The sequence below is a fragment of the Sus scrofa genome, chromosome 7 (genome assembly GCF_000003025.6).
Source record: "Sus scrofa isolate TJ Tabasco breed Duroc chromosome 7, Sscrofa11.1, whole genome shotgun sequence".
NCBI classification, from domain to species: Eukaryota; Metazoa; Chordata; class Mammalia; order Artiodactyla; family Suidae; genus Sus; species Sus scrofa.
The window spans coordinates 75,650,510-75,674,758 of NC_010449.5; the positions used below are offsets into that span (position 1 = coordinate 75,650,510).

The 24,249-nt window shown below is 54.3% G+C and overlaps 1 protein-coding gene and 1 non-coding gene across 2 annotated transcripts; both read left to right on the top strand.

Moving 5' to 3' along the window:
- Positions 332-22,399, top strand: MYH7 (myosin heavy chain 7). The gene is made up of 40 exons (NM_213855.2): positions 332-381; positions 1,585-1,637; positions 2,046-2,254; positions 2,548-2,691; positions 2,975-3,131; positions 3,293-3,320; positions 3,940-4,048; positions 4,132-4,224; positions 4,328-4,391; positions 4,745-4,843; positions 5,077-5,180; positions 5,840-5,978; positions 6,081-6,199; positions 6,311-6,460; positions 6,696-6,866; positions 7,468-7,777; positions 8,248-8,315; positions 8,909-8,996; positions 9,632-9,749; positions 9,868-9,991; positions 10,273-10,409; positions 10,636-10,891; positions 11,475-11,717; positions 11,868-12,044; positions 13,061-13,206; positions 14,342-14,432; positions 15,214-15,603; positions 15,816-15,942; positions 16,095-16,213; positions 16,937-17,133; positions 17,689-17,872; positions 18,037-18,202; positions 18,345-18,469; positions 19,014-19,322; positions 19,548-19,751; positions 19,870-19,995; positions 20,079-20,354; positions 21,383-21,478; positions 21,592-21,726; positions 22,268-22,399. Exons 3-40 carry the CDS (start codon positions 2,054-2,056, stop codon positions 22,283-22,285), a joined length of 5,808 nt encoding a protein of 1,935 aa, NP_999020.2. The 5' UTR covers positions 332-381; positions 1,585-1,637; positions 2,046-2,053; the 3' UTR covers positions 22,286-22,399.
- On the top strand, positions 17,277-17,356 carry MIR208B (microRNA 208b). Its single transcript, NR_038551.1, has one exon. It is a non-coding gene; the product is annotated as a microRNA 208b (primary transcript).

Sequence of the window (24,249 nt, forward strand, 5' to 3'; positions counted from 1 at the left end):
CCTGCCTGCCCGAGGTCATGGTGGTCGTGGTCAGTTCCCTCTCCTGCAGCTGTGGAATGTGAGGCCCGGCCTGGGAGATATTTTGGCTGTACTTAGAGCCATCCCCGCCCCCTGGAATCAGACCCTGCTCACTCCATGCCATAACAATGACGACCACTTCCAATTGTTTCCTAGGTGGAGGGGGTGGGGAGGGGAGCATGGCTTGGGAAGGGGGGGAGCCTGGGGGAAATACTTCTAGTGACAACAGTCCTTTCTAAATCCGGCTGGGGACTGGGTGCAGGTGGGGGTGGGGACGCCCTGCTGCCCCATATATACAGCCCCTGACCAGGTCAGCTCCACAGCTCTCTCCCGTGCTCCGTCTTCTTTCCTTGCTGCTCTCAGGTAGGAGCGTGGAGCTGGAGGCCTTCCTCTGGGATAGGGGCCCCAGGTTTAGGAAGGGGCTCCTCTAGGAACAGCAAGCTGCATGCAGGGCTTCATGCAAAGTACCAGGTCTGGTCACTGAGCACACACACATGGACAGGTCTAAACATGAGTATATGTGCTAATGGGAGTGTGGGGGGGTGGAGGGGGCTCATGTGTTACAGGGGGCAATGTCTGTATCTGAGCATGTGAGACTAGAATGCCTCAGAGAATGTGTGTGTGTGTGTGTGTGTGTGTGGGTGGGTGGGTGGGTGCGCGCGTTGTGAACAGCGTGCACTGTCTGAATGCACGGTGAGGGAGGCCACGACCTCACTGCCTAAAAAGCAGAAATATCAAGTGGGACACATGTTTATGATCTGGCCCGAGAACAAGTAGGTCCATTTGGTGGGAGCAGAGAGGGTAGCAGAGAACAATTATTTAGAAAGTGTCCTCAAAAGCTAGTTCTGTGAGGTCTGCAATATGTAACTACCCATGTCCGCACACGCTGAGGGGTTTGTGTACACATCCAGGGGTTGAGACCGTCACTATGGGTACCCCCTGCAAAAGACGCCCACAGGCACAGGCATGCGGTGTGGCTATTCCTGTCTCCTACACTTGACGTGCCTGCGGAGAACACTGGGCTGTGTCATGGGTGTGTCTGGGAGATGCCCACAGGGGCGCCTCTCTGACAATGTTCACCACAACTGACAATAAAATGGGGACGTGATGGAAGAGAACTGGCTTTGGAGTCATAAGACTTGGGTTCAAATCCTGGCTCCACCACTTATTGTTAACGTGCTCTTGGACAAGGAAGCCTATTCACCTTGATTGCTTCCGCCATAGACTAGGGCGAGGATTGACAAGGAGGATGTGCCTAAAAGTGTTCTGCAGGCTGTAAAGAATGTATCTCAGGAGGCTCAAAGAAGGCGAGCTTCACCAGATGGGGCTAGGCAAGGGCGGGACCATCTCCCAGGAGTGAGGAGTAAAGGGCTTATTGAGTTGACATCAGAAACCTGGGTGGGCCGGGCGGGCCGGAGGGGGAGAGTGTTGGAAAGCGAGAGAGGACAGGACCAGAAAAGCCTACCAGCACCTCCCACCTATGTTCAGGCCTGGGGGCGAGGGCTGTGAGGGCAGAGCCAGGGCAAGGCAGAGAAGTAGCCCTGACACAGCCATCCTTCTCCCCAGGCCCCTGCCAGCTTGAGCCTCTTTCTTCTCCCAGGGACATTCGAGAAACCAAGGTAAGGAGAGCAGAAGATGGGGTGTGGGGGGTGGATCTGGGAAGACAGAACTCGAGTTTCTGCCTTGGGGAGCATGGCTTGGTGACCAGGAGTTCTCACCTGTGACTAGTGAGGGGGCCGAGGAGGGATAAGGCTTAGAAATGGGTCTAGTTAGCTTCCTGCTCCCGAGAAAAGCCCAGGATACGTCTTCCTCCTCTGGGAGACGCCCAGACTGGACAAATGTTAGCCTCCCTCTCTGCCCAAGCAGGTTGGCTAGGCCGTTCTCAGGCTAAGGAGTAAGCTCAAGGAATAAGGGACTCTTGGTGACCCCTCCTGACTCCTGAGCTCAGTGCTAGGCCTTGGGGCTCCTGCTAAAGAGATGCCCCCAGGGAGGGGAGGGCAGCCAGCTCCTTCTCTCTTCTGCTACAGGCGCAGCCATGGTAGATGCGGAGATGGCCGCATTTGGGGAGGCCGCCCCCTACCTGCGCAAGTCAGAGAAGGAGCGGCTGGAAGCCCAGACCAGGCCTTTCGACCTCAAGAAGGATGTCTATGTTCCTGATGACAAAGAGGAGTTCGTCAAGGCCAAGATTTTGTCTCGAGAGGGTGGCAAAGTCACCGCTGAGACCGAGCATGGCAAGGTGAGTGGCAGGACCAGTGTGAGAGGACACCCTGGATGCACCCACACCTGGGGTGGATGGAGGGGGTGCCACCAGGAGGCACCCCCTACGGCCCTGAGGATGGTCTGGTTCTCCCTTCCTTTGGGTAGGGATCTACTCCTTCCAAACAGCCCTTCTCATCCCCAGCATCAGACATCTATCCTCTCTGGGACCCCGATCCTTTATCTCTCATGAACACCACTGTGCTATAACTTGTCCAATTCCCATCCCTGCTGAGGGGGCTGACAGAAGGGCCTGCATGTGGGCTGTTGCAGACGGTGACTGTGAAGGAGGACCAGGTGCTGCAGCAGAATCCACCCAAGTTCGACAAGATCGAGGACATGGCCATGCTGACCTTCCTGCACGAGCCCGCGGTGCTCTACAACCTCAAGGAGCGCTACGCCTCCTGGATGATCTATGTGAGTGTGGCCCCTGGGACATTCCTCTTAGGCTAGCAGTCTTCTGCTCTGTGTATTTCCACCTCCTGGAGCCAGAGTTTCTGTCCTTTGTGCCTGGGCAGTACTGCATTCTGTCCTGCTCCCTACATCCTTGGTTCAGTTCTAATACCCTGAGGTCTCAGATTTAGTACATTCATAGGTTTTCTCTTCTCTTCTCCCTCTCTTAAGACCTTTCTCTAACTTTGAAAACCACCATCCCTCTTCCTTCATCACCAACAATGCACTCTTCCTTTTCCTCCCCTAGACCTACTCGGGCCTCTTCTGTGTCACAATCAACCCCTACAAGTGGCTGCCGGTGTACAACGCTGAGGTCGTGGCTGCCTACCGGGGCAAGAAGAGGAGCGAGGCGCCGCCCCACATCTTCTCCATCTCTGACAATGCCTACCAGTACATGCTGACAGGTGACAGGCCCCAAGCCAAGGGTTTCCTGAGGCCCTTCCTTCTCCCAAGGGGTTCAGTCCACTTGGGGTTGTGTGAGAGAGGCAGGGAGCAGGGATGGGGAAAGCCAGATGAAGTACTCTGTATAGCTCCTGACTTTTTCCTCCCAATTTTCTCCCCACAGACAGAGAAAACCAGTCCATCCTGATCACGTGAGTGTGGTTCTTAGCCTGCTCCCTTCCAAAATCTCCCTGAATCCAGCCCCCATCAGGACCACAGCCCCCATGCAGAGACCCACAGTTCTCTTCCCCTCACCTTCATGCCAGCTCTGATTCCTTCTCTGGCCTTCACCTTGACCTTCTCCATGCCCCCCTCTTCCTTTCTGCTTCCCATCCCTTATTTTTCCTCTCCCATCTGCTTCTCTCATGTTCCTCCACCTTATCCCCCATATATCCATAAGCCCAGTATCACCGTGTCTTCTTCACCTCTTCATTTTCTTTCATCTTTCACTTTGGAAACATTCCCCATTCGTCCAACCCCTACCTATTCTTTTCCAAACAGCCCAGGCCCGTCTCCTCTGATTGACCTTTCCCAGCTAAGACCAGGTTCCACCTGCCCAAATCCACACCTTTTTGGGCATCCTTCCTGGTTGCTACCCTTGACCTGATATATGTCAGAGTACAGCTGTATGTTCGGGAAGCATATTATCTGGTAGCTTTCTGCTTCAGAGCTCCCACTGCCAAATAAAACCAGGCAATCTCTCCTGACTGGAGGCTTGCTGGTCTCAAACAATGTTTGTCCACTGCCTAATATGCCTGACTGTCCGGACAGCGGAGAATCCGGGGCAGGGAAGACAGTCAACACCAAGAGGGTCATCCAGTACTTTGCTGTCATTGCCGCCATTGGGGACCGCAGCAAGAAGGAGCAGACCCCAGGCAAGGTAGGTGTCCTATCCACCAAGGGCCAGCATGGCAAGGAGGGAAACGGCAGCCTCTCATTTGCCATCCTTCTTGACCTCTGCAGGGCACCCTGGAGGACCAGATCATCCAGGCCAACCCTGCCCTGGAGGCCTTTGGCAACGCCAAGACCGTTAGGAATGACAACTCCTCCCGCTTCGTGAGTGCTCCCTGACTTTGGACTTGGGATCTGGGCTGGTCAAAGGCTGGCATCAAATATGAGCCCTCCCTCAATTCTTCACTACTCTTCTCCATCTCTCCAGGGGAAATTCATTCGAATCCATTTTGGGGCGACTGGAAAGTTGGCGTCTGCAGACATAGAGACCTGTGAGTGGCAGGGATTCACTAGGGCTCAGCCTGAGCTCAACCTCTCCTCTCTGTCCCTCTCCCTTTCTGTCTCTGTGCCTGAAGGTCTGCATATCCATCTCCCTCTGGTCGTTCTCCATCTGTCTCTGCATGTCTGTGTGTCTTTCTCTGGGACTTTTCTCAAAGACCCTTTCTCTCCTTCTGGGACTGTCTCCACCTTCACCCCTGTGTGTGACCTCTGCATGGCTGTGTATGCGTCTCTCCCCCCTCCCTCTGTCCTTTGTTTATAATATTCATCATTCATTTTTCTCTATTTCCTTGTACTTAAATTCCAACCATTTCTTCTTCTCTTTCTTCTCCGCCACTATTCACAGACCTTCTGGAAAAATCCAGAGTTATTTTCCAGCTGAAAGCAGAGAGAGATTATCACATTTTCTACCAAATCCTGTCTAACAAAAAGCCTGAGCTGCTGGGTGAGTCAGAGCTACCAACCGAGACCAGTATCTCCATGGCAACCTATCCCCTCAGCTTGTGGCTGCTTGTTGACAGGCCTGGGTTTATGGCATTGCAGGATTCAGTTCTGTGGGACGTGGGACCCCATTAAGCCCTGTCATGTGCTCTCCTGCAGACCATGTGCTGCAGCAGGCACCCCCAGGGAGGGCCAGGGGTTTGCACCCACATTCTAACCATGTCTTTCTCCCCCAAGACATGCTGCTTATCACCAACAACCCCTACGATTATGCATTCATCTCCCAAGGAGAGACCACTGTGGCCTCAATTGATGATGCTGAGGAGCTCATGGCCACTGACGTAAGTGTGTGAGGACCCAGCTGAGAGATGAGGGGCGGGCTGTGAGGGGCAAATGGGGGCCAGTTCATTGGCCCAGGAGTAGAGCCAAGACACTGGCTGTCTGCTGTTCAAAGTACGGCCCTCCCTGAGGGCCAAATATGCCCTATGACCAGAGTGTGCTGGGGAAGTGGTATGATGAGACAAGGCAGGCCGGTATTTGATGTTTTCAAACAAACCAGAGAGGACTGAAAGCCGTGGGACAGAGAAGCAGAAAAGCCAAAAAACAAGGCATCACCAAGGGAAAGGGGGTGGTGGTGGTCGTGCAGATGGCACGGGGCTAGAGCAGACTATTAGGTAAAGAACAGGTATAGATACATATGAAAGGTCTAGACAGGAAGCAAGAGTAGGACCTGGAAGAGAGGCATCGGTAGGAGACATGAGTGGGTTTCCCAGCGCAGCTCCAGAGAACAGCTGTGACCATGATGCTGGGGCTGGAGCTGTCTACACCCCACCCTGCTCCTGAACCTCACATCTTAGTTCTGGAGTTCCCCCTGGGGATGGGAGTCTTAGAACCCACAGGGATGCAGGAGACAGGTTGGCTCTCCAACGGAGAGGGATCTTATTTACCGCCACACTCCTTTCTCTGGGATCCACCTCCCTTCTCTGGGGCCTGTCTACAGAATGCCTTTGATGTGCTGGGCTTCACTTCAGAGGAGAAGAACTCCATGTACAAGCTGACGGGCGCCATCATGCACTTCGGAAACATGAAATTCAAACTGAAGCAGCGAGAAGAGCAGGCTGAGCCAGACGGCACTGAAGGTGGGAGTCAGGGAGGCTGGGGGCAGCTGTGGAACCACTGAGACCAAGGTCTGCAGAGGCATCATCCCTTTACCACCTATGTGACCTGCCCTTTCCTTCCAGAGGCTGACAAGTCTGCCTACCTCATGGGGCTGAACTCAGCTGATCTGCTCAAGGGGCTGTGCCACCCTCGGGTGAAGGTGGGCAACGAATACGTCACCAAGGGGCAGAATGTCCAGCAGGTGGGTCATCGTCAGAAATTAAATTGGCAGGTGGGTGGAGGAGTGTCCAGTATGATGCAGTGGGAGCTTTGGAATTCACTCTTCCCCACCACCCTCTTTCTCACCTTCCAGGTGATGTATGCCACTGGGGCCTTGGCCAAGGCCGTGTATGAGAAGATGTTCAACTGGATGGTGACACGGATCAATACCACCCTGGAGACCAAGCAGCCACGCCAGTACTTCATAGGGGTCCTGGACATCGCTGGCTTTGAGATCTTCGATGTGAGTCGGGAACCCTGGGGGCGGGAGAGCAACAACCTGCTCATTCACACAGGCAGCCACTGCTGGCCGAGCTGGCTACAGGCCAGGCGGGGAGGGCAGAGGCTCAGCAGTGATGCAGATGGTCGGTCGTGTGTCTTCAGGGGAGGGAGCAGCCACTCCCCTTGCTGGGCTAGAGGCAGCCCTGGGCTGACCCCATGGGCCACCTGACCCGCCCCCTCCCCTCCCTGCCCCACAGTTCAACAGCTTTGAGCAGCTCTGCATCAACTTCACCAATGAGAAGCTGCAGCAGTTCTTCAACCACCACATGTTCGTGCTGGAGCAGGAGGAGTACAAGAAGGAGGGCATCGAGTGGGAGTTCATCGACTTTGGCATGGACCTGCAGGCCTGCATCGACCTCATTGAGAAGGTGCTGCCTCGGCCCCTCTGCCCAACCTCTCCATTCACACCTCACACATATGAAGGTCCCAGACAAAAATGGCAGCCCCCTCCCCCACTTCTGGGGATTGATCCAGATAACGGAAGAATCCCAAGCCATCGTTTCCAGACCCCTGTGTTATCCTAGCCACCCAGGACAGGGTGGGACATGGAAGAGTTCCCAGAGGCTTGAGAATGGACACATGGAGGACGGGCACCTCAGGGATGGTCTCCCACGCCAGTGTGTTTAGCAGCCCTGGTTTGCCCATCCAAGGAGCAGGAAGTTTGAGGGTGGGATGGGGGGTTCATAAAAGAACACCTATTTTCAAACCCAGGATCTCCAGGATCTGGGGGATGGAGTGATGTGTAAAGCACTTATAGCATCCACATTCCCAGACTTTCACAAAAGTCCCTCTGAAATCAAAGTCCCATCTTGGGAAGGCTTGAACAGGTACCAGATCACTGTACTCAGAACTGATCCTGATACATTAACACCCAAAGGAGCACCTCTATTTGCAAATCCTGACCTTAGATCAGGGTCCACCTCCATCTGCCTGAAGCAGGCTCAGTCATGCTCGCCCCTCCACCCCCAGCCCATGGGCATCATGTCCATCCTGGAAGAGGAGTGCATGTTCCCCAAGGCCACCGACATGACCTTCAAGGCCAAGCTGTACGACAACCACCTGGGCAAGTCCAACAACTTCCAGAAGCCACGCAACATCAAGGGGAGGCCTGAAGCCCACTTCGCTCTGATCCACTATGCTGGCACCGTGGACTACAACATCATAGGCTGGCTGCAGAAGAACAAAGACCCGCTCAACGAGACAGTGGTAGACTTGTACAAGAAGTCCTCTCTCAAGCTGCTCAGCAATCTGTTTGCCAACTATGCTGGGGCCGACACACGTAAGTAGAGATGGGGACCCATGGGACTAGGAGCAGGGGTTCTGCCATGGTTCTACAGCAGGTCAATTCTACCACCCGCCACTTCCATGCCATGTTGTGCTCAGAGGCTCAGTGAGATAGAAATGGGTGGAGAAACCGAGGCACCACAGTAAAGACCCTGGGCTGGAAGTCAAAGGTGAAGGCCCCCTGTCCACTTATCTCCTTTTCTTTTCTTTTTTTGGGCCGCATCTATGGCATATGGAGGTTCCCAGGCTAGGGTTAGAATCAGAGCTGCAGCCGCCCGCCTACACCACAGCCACAGCAACACCAGATCTGTGACCTACACCACAGCTCACAGCAATGCTAGATCATTAATCTACTGAGCGAGGCCAGGGATCAAACCCGTGTCCTCATGGACACTAGCTGGGTTTGTTACCACTGAGCCACAACAGGAACTCCTGATCTCCTTTTCTTGATTCTCTTTCCCACAGCTGTTGAGAAGGGCAAAGGCAAGGCCAAGAAAGGCTCATCCTTTCAGACTGTGTCAGCTCTGCACAGGGTGGGTGTGTGACCTCCGACCCCCTCCCCCAGCCCTGTTCCTTCCCTGTCTGCCACCTCAGGCCATCTGTGAAGCTCTGCACTGTCTTCTCTCCCCTCCCTCCGCTGGCCTCTTCTCTCTCCTTTTTTTTTTTTTTTCCAGTCTTTTGTCTTTTTAGGGCTATATCCACAGCATATGGATGTTCCCAGGCTAGGGGTCTAATCGGAGCTACAGCTTAAGGCCTACGCCACAGCCACAGCAACGCCAGATCCGAGCCACTACAGCGAACTATACCGTAGCTCATAGCAATACTGGATCCTTAACCCACTGAGCAAGGCCAGAGATTGAACCCGCAACCTTGTGGTTCCTAGTTGGATTTGTTTCCACTGCACCACAACAGGAACTCCAGCTGGCCTCTTCTCTTACTCCTTGCCCGTCTCACATCTCTTCTCCATCCCTTCTGCCTCCCATCCTCTCCTTCATGGCTTCCCCTAGCACTGCTTCATACTCCAGTTCCCCACATTCTCTGCCTATCTCTTTCCCTTTCTTTCTCTCCTCTCCCTTTTTTAAACACCTCTTTCTTTCACTTTCCCCTCTTGTGTTCTGGGCCACAGGAAAATCTGAACAAGCTGATGACCAACTTGCGCTCCACACATCCCCACTTCGTGCGCTGCATCATCCCCAATGAGACAAAGTCTCCAGGTGAGCCAAGTAGTCGGGCCAAGCCTGCTGCTGGAAACCCAGGACCCTGGGCATGGGGCCTTCTAGGTCACCTCCTGATCTCCACCACAGAGGTTTCCAAGTCACATTCTTCCCTCCCTACCCCTACCCCGGCCTCAGTGCTACCTTACATTTGCAAAGGGTAACTCAGGGTAACATGTAAGGCACTTTGATGAACATTACCTCGCAAGTGCCTTATAACCCTCAGGAGTCATATGCATTGTTTATCCTTTTCTAAATGATAAGGAGATGGAAGAGTTCAGGTGCCTGGGTTCAAGGCCTGGCTCTGTTCTGATTAGCCTGGTAACCTTGTAACCTTGGTCAAGTCCCTTAACCCTTCAGGGCTTAGTTCATTCTCTAGAAAGTGGGCTATTTTTGTCCTAACTACTACCTATGATAAAAGGCATAAACCATATAAAGTAAGAACTGTGAAAGCCTTTTGGTTACTCTTAAAAATATGGCTAGAAAAAAATGAAAAAAAAAAAAGAATTATTATTAACTGACTTGCTAAGGTTATGGGCTAACACGTGGCAGGGCTAGGATCAGAACCTAGAATCCTTGGCTCTTGATCCTGTGCTCTCCCCACACACTCCTCTCCCTCTCCCCTCCTACCACAGGGGTAATAGACAATCCTCTGGTCATGCACCAGCTGCGCTGCAACGGCGTGCTGGAGGGCATCCGCATCTGCAGAAAGGGCTTCCCCAACCGCATCCTCTATGGGGACTTCCGGCAGAGGTGGGTCCTGGGGCGCCCCTGGGACTCAGGGAACAGGGGGAACTTGCGTGGCCTTAGATTCTGTGGGCAGAGCAGACCAATGCAGAACTTGGGTGAATCCAGGCACCTTCCTCCCCAGGTATCGCATCCTGAACCCTGCGGCCATCCCCGAGGGCCAGTTCATTGACAGCAGGAAAGGAGCAGAGAAGCTGCTGGGCTCCCTGGACATTGACCACAACCAGTACAAGTTTGGCCACACCAAGGTGAGGAAAGAGAGGAGACAAACTGATTATAGGAAGACCTCTTTTGTCCTTTGGCTCCTCACCTCATGGCTCCTTCCCTTTTACCAATCATCTCAGGACCACTGCTAAACCACATGCTAGCCCTTACTGGGGACCACATGGCACTGCTTCCCATCCCAGCTTCAGCTGCCACTGACCTCCTTCCGGCAGTGCTTTGCTGCCTGGTTACCGCCCCCTAGATAACCCCCTCCTCTTTCTTCTCCTGCCCAGGCTAATCATGACCACACATGCCTTCTCTGCAGGTGTTCTTCAAGGCAGGGCTGCTGGGGCTGCTGGAGGAGATGCGGGACGAGAGGTTGAGCCGCATCATCACCCGCATCCAGGCTCAGTCCCGGGGTGTGCTCTCCAGAATGGAGTTCAAGAAGCTGCTGGAACGCAGGTGAGAAATCTCAGGAGGAGGTTCCCAGGCATCTGAGGCAGTGTAAAGAGAAAGAACTCACCAGGTCTTCAAATGACAAAGGGAACACAACACGCATATGGACTCCAGATGGGCCTCACTGTTGGAGTTTGGGGCAGGTGGCAGAAGGGGCCATTACCTCAGAGCCAGGACCTCAGGATGGGAAGGAGGAGGCTCTCTCACCACCCTTCTTGCTGGATCCCCACAGAGACTCCCTGCTGATAATCCAGTGGAACATTCGGGCCTTCATGAGCGTCAAGAACTGGCCCTGGATGAAGCTCTACTTCAAGATCAAGCCGCTGCTGAAGAGCGCAGAGACAGAGAAGGAGATGGCTACCATGAAGGAGGAGTTTGGGCGCCTCAAAGAGGCGCTGGAGAAGTCAGAGGCCCGCCGCAAGGAGCTAGAGGAGAAGATGGTGTCCCTGCTGCAGGAGAAGAACGACCTGCAGCTCCAAGTGCAGGCGGTAAGGCTCCAGGGCCTCTGCTGGCTCTTATGCCCTGCTCTGCCTGCATCTCCCACAAGTCCTCCACCCAGGGGCTCACCGCCTTGGGGCTCACCGCCTTGTACCTTCATAGCAGAGGGTCCTGGAAGCACCGCTTCCAAAGACCTCCAAGGAGGTGTCTTGAGGGAAGGGGAGAAAGAACTAACTTAAAAACACAGGCTTTCCACCTGAATCCACGGCGTAATGATTTTGTGGTCCTGGGCAAATGATGCCTTATCTTTGATTCTCAATGTCCTCATCTCTAGATAGGGAATAAAGCTGCTCATCTTGCCAGGTTGTAAACATGTAAAGTTCTGGCATCAACAAACACAGTTCCCTCCCATGGAGGAGACCAGAGAAGATGAAGAGACTTCTGACCCCCTTCCCTTCTGCTCTCATCCCCTAGTGCTCCCATCACACTGCCCTAAATCTCTTCCTCTTCCCATCTTGAGGTTCTTCGCAGCTGGGCAGACCCTGGAGCTCTCCTCCTACAGAGATGGCAGAGCCTGTCCCTCCGTCCACCTGCCACCCACCAAACAGCCTTCCCTCTGTACCTTGCCCTCAGGAACAAGACAATCTGGCTGATGCAGAGGAGCGCTGTGACCAGCTAATCAAGAACAAGATCCAGTTGGAGGCCAAGGTGAAGGAGATGACCGAGAGGCTGGAGGACGAGGAGGAGATGAATGCTGAGCTCACGGCCAAGAAGCGCAAGCTGGAAGATGAGTGCTCTGAGCTCAAGAGGGACATTGATGACCTGGAGCTGACGCTGGCCAAGGTGGAGAAAGAGAAGCATGCCACAGAGAACAAGGTGAGGGCAGCTCTCTCTGGCTCCAGACCCAAGACGTCTCAGGGTTCCCAGACCTGAGTGTGGTCCTAGTTCTTGGAATTGGAGGTCTCCACAGATGTTTCCAAGTTGGTGACATTTGACCTTAAAGGGGATGGGGTTCTTGGCTTGCAGGTGAAGAACTTGACAGAGGAGATGGCTGGACTGGATGAGATCATCGCCAAGCTGACCAAGGAGAAGAAAGCTCTGCAAGAGGCCCACCAGCAGGCCCTGGATGACCTTCAGGCCGAGGAAGACAAGGTCAACACCCTGACCAAGGCCAAAGTCAAGCTGGAACAGCATGTGGATGATGTAAGTAGATTGTCACAGAACCTAGATATACCATGTCCACTTGTGAGTGTGTGTGTGTGTGTCTGTGTTTAAGGGTTGGATGGGGTTGGAGAGTACTCCCTCTCCTGACACCTTTCTGAAAGGGAGCTGGGAGAGTTCAGTGGAAACGAACCTAACTAGTATCCATGAGGATGTGGGTTTGATCCCTGGACTTGCTTCAGTGGGTTAAGGATCCGGGGTTGCTGTGTCTGTGGTTTGCGATGGCTGCAGCTCTAATTCTACCCCTAGCCTGGGAACTTCCATATGCCGCAGGTACAGCCCTAAAAAAGCAAAAAAAAAAAAAAGTGTATATAGTAATAAAAGGGAGCTGGGGAATAGAAAAAGGGGAATGATGATCAATTTTGAGTTATGCATCTCATCTCACTGATAAGATCAGCAGTAGAGATGGGCTTCCTTATTTCACTTTAGGCTCAAGCCTATACAGCTCTACCTTCAACCACATTCAGAATGTTATAACGTGATAAATTTTCTTGAGAATTTTGTGAAGCTCCATGAGGAGGATTGCTGCACTTCTAATATTTTAGCCAAGATTTAGTCCTCAGAGATCACTGTCCCCAAAGATAGTCCTTTGAGCATATCTTTACTGAATCACTCTTTATCACTCTGTGTTATCATTACTGATGTATCTGTCCCAGCCATAAGTTGCCTTGAGACAGGAACTTGGATTTATTCAATTCGTGTCTGCAATGTCTAGCATGGCACCTAGAACCCAGCAGGTGCTTAAAGGATGCAGAATGAGTGAACATAGCTTTGGGATTTCATCCCAGTCATTCATTTGGTCATGTATCAAACAGTTACTGAGTATCCCTACACATCAGGCACTCTCACAGTCCCCTGGCAACAACCGGCACATTCTGAGGAAGCTTTCCCGAGTCTTGGCACCTCACAGCATTCCTCGACCCTGGAGGGACTAAGCACCCAAATCACCAAATCAGGGTGCTTGGCCTAATGGGGCATGTGGCCCTTCTCTCTGACAGCTGGAAGGGTCTCTGGAGCAGGAGAAGAAGGTGCGCATGGACCTGGAGCGAGCAAAGCGGAAGCTGGAGGGTGACCTGAAGCTGACCCAGGAGAGCATTATGGACCTGGAGAACGACAAGCAGCAGCTGGACGAGCGACTAAAAAAGTAGCGTGTTCCCCTGCCCAGTACCCTTCCTCTTCTGCCCAGCGGTCTGGTCCGCCAATGGCAGTACCAGCTAACCTGAGACATCCATCCTCAGAGGCAACAGCCTTATGCAGCCTTGATAAGTGGGTACAAAACTGTGGGCAAAACTTCCAGGAAGAGAGTTTTCCTCCCCCAGACATGCACATCAGGGCCTGGCAGGCCTTCCTGGCGAAAGTCTAACCCAAATCTCTCAAACCCTTTCTTCCTGCTGGGCACTCAAAAGGGATGGAAAATAACAGCTCACCCCCTTCATACACAAGTCTCTTTGGAGACCAGTTGCTTACCACAGAGGAAAGCTCCACACAAAAGCCTCTCAGGAAAGTCCTTTCGGGTCCTTCACAGGGAGCCTAGAGGACCACAGGGAAACCAGTCAGCTGCCACATTTGAGCAGTGCTGGGTCCAGGCCATTTCTCTGTTCTATGATCATGTGGTTCCAATTCTTATTGCAAGTCCTTCCAAAATGTGTAGATTGACTTTCCACACTTGGTAAACAGTGAGTCTGTAGGCCATACTGGGATAATCAAGGATCTTATGATGCTTTGGGGTCAGGACTTTGCAAGGCTCTGAGATTCATCATGATTTACAACACTCACCAGGAAGTCTTCACACTCCCCCAGTCATTTGTTGAGTGAATGAATAAATATATAATTCCACTTATCCTCAAACTCCCTTTTACGAATGGTACTTTAACCTTACTTACCAAAGAGGAAAAGAAGGCTCAGGAAGGTTACCAAACTGCCCAAAGTACAGTGACAGAATTAAAGATCATCAGAGCTAAAAGGGGCCTTTGAGATGATCTTGTCCTAAGTCCTCATTTTACAGACCAAAGATGGGAGCATCTCAGAACTCAGGTCCTGTCACTCCACCTACAATGTTCTTCATGTTGCTTTTCCTGTTGAACTTCAATCCTTCAGCAGGTGTTACACTTTCAGGGGCGCTACAACAGCCCTGGGAGCTGTTTGTTTGTTTGTTTGTTTGTTTGTTTGTTTGTTTGAAATCCTGCTCCTTCTTTGTTTCATTATCAACTCCAACCAATGGCAGGCCCTCCTGAAGCTCAACTGGCCTTCCTTGTCTCACCCTCCATCCTTCCTTGCAGGAAAGACTTTGAGCTGAATGCCCTCAATGCAAGAATTGAGGATGAGCAGGCCCTGGGCAGCCAGCTGCAGAAGAAGCTCAAAGAGCTTCAGGTAAGGTCCCCAGGCTGGTCCTTCTCTCCCAGCATTACACATACTGGCTCTGTGTCCCTGAAAGGAAATGCTGAGCTATCACAGTTCCCCAGTGGAGCACCTCCAGGAGGGCTGGCTGATCCAAGGATGACACCGGAAGAGATCTTGAAAAGGTCTCAGGTCTTGGGGCAGAAATCCTCCTTCCTGTGTCACTTCTGGTTTAGCTGGTGACCTGGGGAGCTCCCTGCCAATCTCTGGGTCTTCATGTCCTCCACTGTTCCCTGTGATTTTTTTGTTTGTTTGTTTGTTTTTGGCCACATACACAGCACATGAAAGTTCCCAGCCAGGAGTCAAAACCATAACACAACAGTGACAACACTGGATCCTTAACCTACTGAGTCATCAGGGAATTCCCTGTGATTTTTAAGGCCCCTTCAGCCCTAGTGGTCTGTGACTTCAATTCTTAATTGTCTGGTCAGATAGAATCTGGCTCTCATTTTAACTTCTATTATCTTTGCCACAAAACTGCTTAAAATATCCCTAGAAGATAGGTCGTTCTGTCTTTCAAGAGCCAGCTTCAACCACTTTCTTTGCAATAAAAAGAATGTACAATGTTCTGGCCCAAAGGCAGGCTAACTCAGTTGTCCAGATCATCTCCCCAGATCCTTTTATTTCTACTGTTCACTGGTGGACCTAAGCTGACTGGTCTTCCAGACAGGCCAGGATTTATTTAGCACCCTGGGAAGGGGGTTCCAATGGAGGGGTCTGGGTGATGGGTCTGAGCCCCCTGTGTCTGGCCCAGGCACGCATCGAGGAGCTGGAGGAGGAGCTGGAGGCCGAGCGCACCGCCAGGGCCAAGGTGGAGAAGCTGCGCTCAGACCTGTCCCGGGAGCTGGAGGAGATCAGCGAGCGGCTGGAGGAGGCTGGCGGGGCCACGTCCGTGCAGATCGAGATGAACAAGAAGCGAGAGGCTGAGTTCCAGAAGATGAGGCGGGACCTGGAGGAGGCCACGCTGCAGCACGAGGCCACGGCGGCTGCCTTGCGCAAGAAGCACGCTGACAGTGTGGCCGAGCTGGGTGAGCAGATCGACAACCTGCAGCGAGTGAAGCAGAAGCTGGAGAAGGAGAAGAGCGAGTTCAAGCTGGAGCTGGATGATGTCACCTCCAACATGGAGCAAATCATCAAGGCCAAGGTGGGCTGTACTCTCCTCTCCCCTCCTCCAATTTCCTCCACCTGCCTCCACTTTTCTCTCTTTGATGGTTCAGTTTCCCAATTCCCTTCTTCTACCCGGTTCTTGGACACTTTCCTTCTGCCATGCCTTCCTCTCCCTTTTTCCTTTAACTGCACTACTCACACCCCTTTCAGCCCCCCACATCCATCATACAACTCTCCTTCCTCTCCCAGGCTAACCTGGAGAAGATGTGCCGGACCCTGGAGGACCAGATGAACGAGCATCGGAGCAAGGCTGAGGAGACCCAGCGTTCTGTCAACGACCTCACCAGCCAGAGGGCCAAGCTGCAGACTGAAAACGGTGAGCAGCCCCACCCTGGTCTCCTGACTTCCTGAGCCACCCTAAGCTTGGGTGCATACACCTCTCCAGAGAATGGGACCTGAGGGTTAGGGGAAGGGTTGGGGAAGAGGAGCAACTGACCTCGAGTTGAGTGTGCCCCCGTGCCTCTCCAGGCGAGCTGTCCCGGCAGCTGGATGAGAAGGAGGCACTGATCTCCCAGCTGACCCGAGGGAAGCTCACCTACACCCAGCAGCTGGAGGACCTCAAGAGGCAGCTGGAGGAGGAGGTTAAGGTGAGGCCTAGACTCAGGCCACTTGGTCCAGCACACTTCTTTTCCCAAGAATAAGGCTTGTTGTCTACCCAGTACTTTGACATCTTCCAAAAGGCCCAGACCCTACCACGTGCCTTCTAAATCTATGTCCCATGCCATGTCTGCTGCCATCTCTGGAGGGCACGGAGTAAGGGTGCCAGGGTTGGGTGGAAGTGAAGTGAGGAGAGGAAACTAGGGAGATGCGATGGCCTTGGCTGGGCACAGGTATGGGATTCAGGAACTGTACAAGTGGTCCTGGGATTAGCAGGGCAATCTGAAAACTGGAGAAAGAAACTCAACTGGATCTTATCCCTCGCACTTTGCTGGGCTCATGAAAAAGGGAAAAGAGATGACTTAAAAAAACACCAGGGCTCAAATCCTAACCTGCCTCTTAGAGCTTGGTGATCTTGGGGGAAATCACCTCTCTGAACCTCCATCTCTTCCCCTGTAAAATGGGGGTGAGGATGATAACGCCTACTGCAAGGAGGAGCACAGAGGGACTGGGCACGAAGTGTTTTGTAAATAGTGCAGTGCTGCATGGAATTTCTTTGTTAACAGTACTTAGTAAACCATTCCAGGTCCACCGGGGATTTGGAGATAGGGGAGACCATGGGAGGATGCTGAAATTAGGATGAGAAGATGGGCAAGAACTGGAGTTGCATCATGGGGAAAACTGAGCCCACCCCCCTGTGCCCCCTCTCCTAGGCAAAGAACGCCCTGGCCCATGCGCTGCAGTCGGCCCGGCACGACTGCGACCTGCTTCGGGAACAGTATGAGGAGGAGACAGAGGCCAAGGCCGAGCTGCAGCGTGTGCTGTCCAAGGCCAACTCAGAAGTAGCCCAGTGGAGGACCAAATACGAGACAGATGCCATCCAGAGGACCGAGGAGCTGGAGGAGGCCAAGTGAGTCCTGGGTGGCCTTCCTCTGGCTGAGGCCCCTATGTGGGCAAGACACACCCCATGCCATTCCTCAGTAGACTGGCACAGGAGATAGATGCTTAGCTAGGTTTTGACAACAGAGGACCCTGCCCCAGCCCCACCTTCTCCTCTCAGGGAAGCTTTTTGCTCGCGTTATGTTTCTCATCCGAATATAAGACGAACAAAAGGTTTGTCTGAGGGCAGAGTGCTCCCACCTGGGGCAGGGTGCCGTGGCAGGGAAGATGGGGGGCTCAGAGTCCATGTGTTCTCCATGTCTGCAGCCTAGAGGCTGGCCCAGGGTCAGAGGGATGCCACGGGGAAGGCCCTCCCTGGGTTGTGGGTCCTCATAACCTGCCACCCAGATCCTCTGCCTATCAGGTTCTTGGCCCCTGGGACCTACCCTTAGGCTTCGCCAACAATGCTTCTGAATTTTCAGGGACTGTTTTCTGTGAGACTCATGATGTTTCTCCTTGTCCAAATCCACACCCTCCATCCTCCCCACCCTCTCCCACCACTCCACCACCCCACCAACCCGGGCAGGAAAAAGCTGGCCCAGAGGCTGCAGGACGCCGAGGAGGCCGTCGAGGCCGTGAACGCCAAGTGCTCCTCGCTGGAGAAGACCAAGCACCGGCTGCAGAATGAGATCGAGGACCTGATGGTGGACGTGGAGCGCTCCAACGCGGCCGCCGCCGCCCTCGACAAGAAGCAGAGGAACTTCGACAAGGTGGGCCCAGGCTGGGGGCCCCGGCCAGGGGGCAGGGCAGGCGGGCGGCAGTAGGGAACGTCCCCCTCAGAGGCAGAGCCTGAGCCCAGGAGAGGCACCAGGGCGCCCCTGGACGGCGAGGCCGGGGCCGGGGCTGCGCAGTGAGCCGCGTCGCGTCTCTGCAGATCCTGGCCGAGTGGAAGCAGAAGTATGAGGAGTCACAGTCAGAGCTGGAGTCCTCGCAGAAGGAGGCGCGCTCACTCAGCACCGAGCTCTTCAAGCTCAAGAACGCCTATGAGGAGTCTCTGGAGCACCTGGAGACCTTCAAGCGGGAGAACAAGAACCTGCAGGGTGCGGGGCGGGAGACTCAGAAGGGGCGGGGGGTGGGGGGGCGGTGTCGACAAGGGGCGCCACCCAGCGGCTCCTAGAGACGTGCACCCCCCCACCGTGGGCCCAGGGCAGCCCCCAGCTGAGCAGCCCTCCTCTCCCACAGAGGAGATCTCCGACCTTACTGAGCAGCTGGGTTCCAGTGGAAAGACCATCCATGAGCTGGAGAAAGTCCGCAAGCAGCTGGAGGCAGAGAAGCTGGAGCTGCAGTCGGCCCTGGAAGAGGCCGAGGTGCGTGCACAGGGGGGAAGGGGGAGGGGAGTGGAGAGGAAGAGGAGCTGTAGGCTGTGGTCCTTGTTCTTCCTTTGTTTGGTTCATCTGGTGCCTCCTCAGAGCCTAGAACACTGCTGGGCCCACAGCAGGCATTCAACAAATATTGTGGAATGAACGAATGAATGGGTCACTTACTTCCTTTCACACAAATACTTTAGACAAGATATCCTGTTTCACTACCCCCTTCCACCACTGCCTGCCTCTTCATTTTTACATTCTGTGCCTGATTGCTTCTGTTTCCTTGGCAACACCTCTCTCTTCATTTTCCTCTTTGTCTTCATAGCTTGCTCTCCTCTGTGAGAGCCTGAATCACCTTCTCTTAGGCTTTTTTTTTTTTTTTTCTTTTAAATTCTCTTTTCTTCCTCCTTCTACTTCTTTGACTGAACCACTTAGAGCACTCTTGAACTCATTTTGCAACCGCAATTCATGGACAGACCCCCTGCCCCCATCCTGTGCCCTGAGTCCTGAGTGCCTCACACCCTCTCTCCCTACCCTCCTCCAGGCCTCCCTGGAGCATGAAGAGGGCAAGATCCTCCGGGCCCAGCTGGAGTTCAACCAGATCAAGGCAGAGATGGAGCGGAAGCTGGCCGAGAAGGATGAGGAGATGGAACAGGCCAAACGCAACCACCTGCGGGTGGTGGACTCGCTGCAGACCTCCCTGGACGCAGAGACACGCAGCCGCAATGAGGCCCTGCGGGTGAAGAAGAAGATGGAGGGCGACCTCAACGAGATGGAGATCCAGCTCAGCCACGCCAATCGCATGGCCGCCGAGGCCCAGAAGCAAGTCAAGAGCCTGCAGAGCTTGCTGAAGGTACACGGAGAGTCTTGGAAGCAGGAAGTCCCCTCACCCAGAGAGGGGCAGTGGCCAAGTTGGGAAGTTGGGTAGTGGTGTCCCATCACAGCTCCAGATCCCTCCTGCCCCTGGGCCACTGCAGACTCCCCCCCTGCGCCCCGACCCCTCCTAGCCTCCACCGTGAGCTTTCCCGGGCATCCAGAGGCCAGCTCCCTCTCTCACGCCCACTCTCGTGATGTGCAGGACACCCAGATCCAGCTGGATGACGCGGTCCGTGCCAATGATGACCTGAAGGAGAACATTGCCATCGTGGAGCGGCGCAACAACCTGCTGCAGGCCGAGCTGGAGGAGCTGCGGGCCGTGGTGGAGCAGACAGAGAGGTCCCGGAAGCTGGCTGAGCAGGAGCTGATTGAGACCAGCGAGCGGGTGCAGCTGCTGCACTCCCAGGTGAGCAGCTTCCTGGGGTGTTCCCAGAGGGAAGCAAAGGCAGGACCCAGCTGGTGAGGTCTGGGAGATGCTCCTGGATGCTCAGTGCTTTTCCTGCTTTGCCCACCCCTACCTGCAGAACACTAGCCTCATCAACCAGAAGAAGAAGATGGAAGCAGACCTGTCCCAGCTTCAGACTGAAGTGGAGGAGGCGGTGCAGGAGTGCAGGAACGCCGAGGAGAAGGCCAAGAAGGCCATCACGGATGTGAGTCCCCCCACCCCAGACTGTCTGCTCCAAGCCGGGGTCCCCTTGAGCTGGAAGACTCAGACCCTGTGTCCCGTGCACAGGCCGCCATGATGGCGGAGGAGCTGAAGAAGGAGCAGGACACCAGCGCGCACCTGGAGCGCATGAAGAAGAACATGGAGCAGACCATCAAGGACCTGCAGCACCGGCTGGACGAGGCCGAGCAGATCGCCCTCAAGGGCGGCAAGAAGCAGCTGCAGAAGCTGGAGGCCCGGGTGCGGGAGCTGGAGAATGAGCTGGAGGCCGAGCAGAAGCGCAACGCGGAGTCGGTCAAGGGCATGAGGAAGAGTGAGCGTCGCATCAAGGAGCTCACCTACCAGGTGCGGGCACGGGGGCCACGCTGGGACCGGGCCCTCAGGAGTGGATATGAAAGCGTGTCCCTCAGTCCACCTCCTGACCCTTGAGGGCCCCATGCACAGCCACCTTCCAGGAAGGCCACCCAGCCCTCCTGCCGGGCCCTCTGCATCAGGACCTGAAGCCAGGGTGACAACCACCCCAGAGGGATTAAGTATTTTTTCTTAGCATCTTCCAGGGCAAGGGGTGAGAGTACAGCCCCTAGCTGCCCTGTTCCTACTCTTCCTGGCCCCGTCCTACCCTGAGTCTCCCCTGGCTCAGAGAGCTATCTCTGAGCCTCCTGGCCTTCAAGCTCCACCTCACCATTCACCCTCTGCCTGTCCCCTGGAGACATACCCAGAGCTCCAGCAGAGCTCACCCAGCATGATCACCAGAAAGCAAATAGGTAGCCAATCCTTAGCGTGGTGTTATCATCACCAAAATACACCCAAGCCATTAAAATGAGTCTCAGAACTTCTCTGCTACTCAGGGAGGTATAGGCTTTAGCTCTCATGATGTTTCCTAGAATCAGACTATCAATTAGATTTTGTTTCTGTTCCAATCTGCAAAAAATTGCCATCCCACTGTGTATACTCGTCTTAAACCTAGATCAAGTCTATGTCATTTCCCAGCATCCCAGGAAATCCCATCAGGTGTGCAGTCCCAGAGTTTCTGCCAGCCATGCTGGGTTCTTGGAATAGAGGGTTTATCCTCCATGGGGCCCCAGGATACCCCAGGGCCTGCTCCCTGGAACAGTGCCTACTCCCTGGAACAGTGCTCACACAGTTTTGTGTGTAATTTCAGGAGGCCCATCAGCTCCCTAGATTCTTTCTTGGTACATACTTTTTTTATATATATAAGAAATTGTAAGAATTCAACTATTTGGTGAGGATCCAAAAGTTGAATTGGGTCAGGATATTACATTAATGTTAAGATGAGTGGGGGAGGGGCCACACTGCTTCCCATGATGGTGCCAAACTCACTCCTTCCTGCCAACCCCCTCCACGACCCCCAGACGGAAGAGGACAGGAAGAACCTGCTGCGGCTACAGGACCTGGTGGACAAGCTACAGCTGAAGGTCAAGGCCTACAAGCGCCAGGCCGAGGAGGCGGTGAGTGACCCTGTGGGGCCCGGGCCTGGAGAGGCAGGTAGCTGGTCTCCAGGATGGGAGGCTAAGAACCCCTGGCCCCTCTCACTCATCCTGCCACCCCTGAACCCCCACAGGAGGAACAGGCCAACACCAACCTGTCCAAGTTCCGCAAGGTGCAGCACGAGCTGGATGAGGCGGAGGAGCGGGCGGACATCGCTGAGTCCCAGGTCAACAAGCTTCGGGCCAAGAGCCGTGACATCGGCACCAAGGTGGGTTGTCCCCATGGCAGCACCCTGCCAACATCAGTGCCCCTCAGACAGAGCCCCTCACACCAGGATTCCTCCCCTTCATTCATCCCCCACGACTAAACCCCATGGCCCGAGAGGCAAGGTAACTCAGTCTCCTGTGATTTCTAAGCTTCTTCCAGCTCTAACTTCCAATGATTTTGTGGTCAGCAACCCTAGAAGACCCCATTTTGTATACACCCAGTGTGTCCCAATGTCCCCCATCTGCTATCTCTACTTCTCTTCCATTTAGTTTACATCTAGGCCTACAATCTTGTAACTCCAACCTAAGATGCATGCACTTCCTTGTCCTCACCCAAGCAGCATTCCTCCAGCTGACCCGAGCCCACCTTCCAGAACTGCCTTCCACACTGACCCCTAGGACTCACCTCCCACTGCCACAGGGCCTCCCTCAGGCCACACAGTGGTCCTCCCCTCTGTGGGTGCCCATCTCCCCTTTGTTGTATGTGTCCATCCCTGTACCCACCTCTCGGGAGCTAATTTGGACTTTGTTTCCTTTTAAAAGGGCTTGAACGAGGAGTAGATTTGCCACATCTTGATCTGCCCCATCCTGAGGGCGCAACAAAGCTCCCAGTCCTGGAGCCTGGAGAGCAGCCCCTTTGGAGGAAGCAGAATAAAGCACTTTTCTTTGAAGTGAGATGCTGCCTCTAGACTCTTCTTCACGGCCTGCCAGCCACAGGAACACAGGGACACAGACATGGGGATGGGGGGGGGGTGACTCCAGGAGGCTTCCCTGGTGAGCCCATGAGGCTCGGAACATCCTACTGCAACAATGCTACATGCTCCTTGCACCTCCTCAGCAGGTGAAAGCTCTCCTCCCAGCCCTCTCCCTGGCCCAGAGACACTGGGGATTAAAGGAGATTTGGGGAAACCCTTAAGGCTCTCCTAGAAAATGTAAGCCCACCTGCTGTGAACCTAAACCTCAGATCTGATCAACACTACCCCCACAGCTGATAACACCAGGGCTGTGAGGAGGAGGCTGGGCATGTAGGGGTGCCCTCTGAGGCATGACCAACTTGGACAGGGGATAATGGCTCCCAGCCCTGGTCCAAGGCAAGGGTCTGAAAGGGCACGAGGTCTTGCAGCTATAGCCCATCCCTGCAGACATGGCCTCCATGGTCTCCAACCACCCCAGAGGCCAGCGCCTCCTCCCCCAGCACCACCGGGAGAACTGTACCCTAGCCCACCCTCCTCTCCTCTTCATTCCAGCTTCTCTAGCACTACACTCTTCTCCTTTCTTCCCATGGTAGCTTCTATTCCCAAGACCCTCCTCTTCTGGACCTGCTGGAAGATGGAGGTTCACTGGCTCCTTTAGAGCAGGCCATCTGGAGGGAAGGCAGACAGATGAGGGACTGAGAAGAGCCACATGTGAGCAGGACCCTGGGGAGAGGACGGGATGTGTCACCAGAGGAAGGGTAGAAGTGGAAGAAGGAGCAAGCACTCCCTGGAGTCACTGCCACATCTGGCTACTTAGGGAAGGCTTGGGACTGTGGGCCACAGAGGCAGGCACTTGGGAGGTGGTGGGACTGCCAGCCTCCAGCTGGAATTCCCAGGAGCCCCGGTTCAGCCCTGACCTGAATCTCTCCCACCCTCTCCACACAGCCACTCCTAGCCACCCCAGGCTCGGAGCTCCCAGTGCAGCAGCCAGAGTGAGGGCCCATCCCAGGAAGGAGGGAATGCCAGAATTAGAGAGCAAGAGAGAGGGAGAAGGGAGAGGGGGAATAGGGAAGAAATAAGACAGACCTGAGGAGGGGAGAAGTGGAGAGAGAGGGAGAGAGCTCCGGAACCTGGAGGAGGGTGACCAGGGTAACCAACAGAGAGAAAAGGCAGGGGAAGGGAGGAGGCGTCGGAAAGACTCAGAGCTGTCCCACCTCCCTCCTCACACACTCCTCCATTCGCCCTGCCTGGCACCACTCCTCTTCCTAGGAAGGACTTGAGAGCAATAAGGAGATAAGTGGAGGAAAGAGAGGGACACACTTTAAAAAGGAGATGCAGGGGATGCCCAGAGCAGAGAAGAGAGAGGTGGAGAGAATGGCCAGTGACTGTGCAGAAAGACAGTGGGGTGCAAGAGGCCCGGCAGTCCAGACACAGAAGCAGGGTGATGAAAGGGGATGGGAGAGGAGACAGGGAGGGTGAGCCTTGGATTGACAAGCTGGAAGAGCTGACAGGGTGGTACTGGACAGAGGAGAGACTCCCAGGTCTTTTCAGATGCAAGCAAAATCAGGACAGCGGAGAATAGTTAGATTAGAGAGAGATGGATAAAGCCCCTGAAGCAGGGCCTGGAGGCAGAGCTGGGACAGGCAGAGGGTGAGCAGAGGTCGGGCTGAGGAAAAGCAGAGACATGTGGAAGAGCAGGCCTGTCAGACCCTGAGAAGGGCAGAAACACAGCACCAGGGAGAATTGGAGGCCAGGTCCGACTTGGAGGTAGGGAACCAGGCAGAGGGAAAGGGAGACAGACAGACACATGGGGAGCCAGGCAAAAGAGGG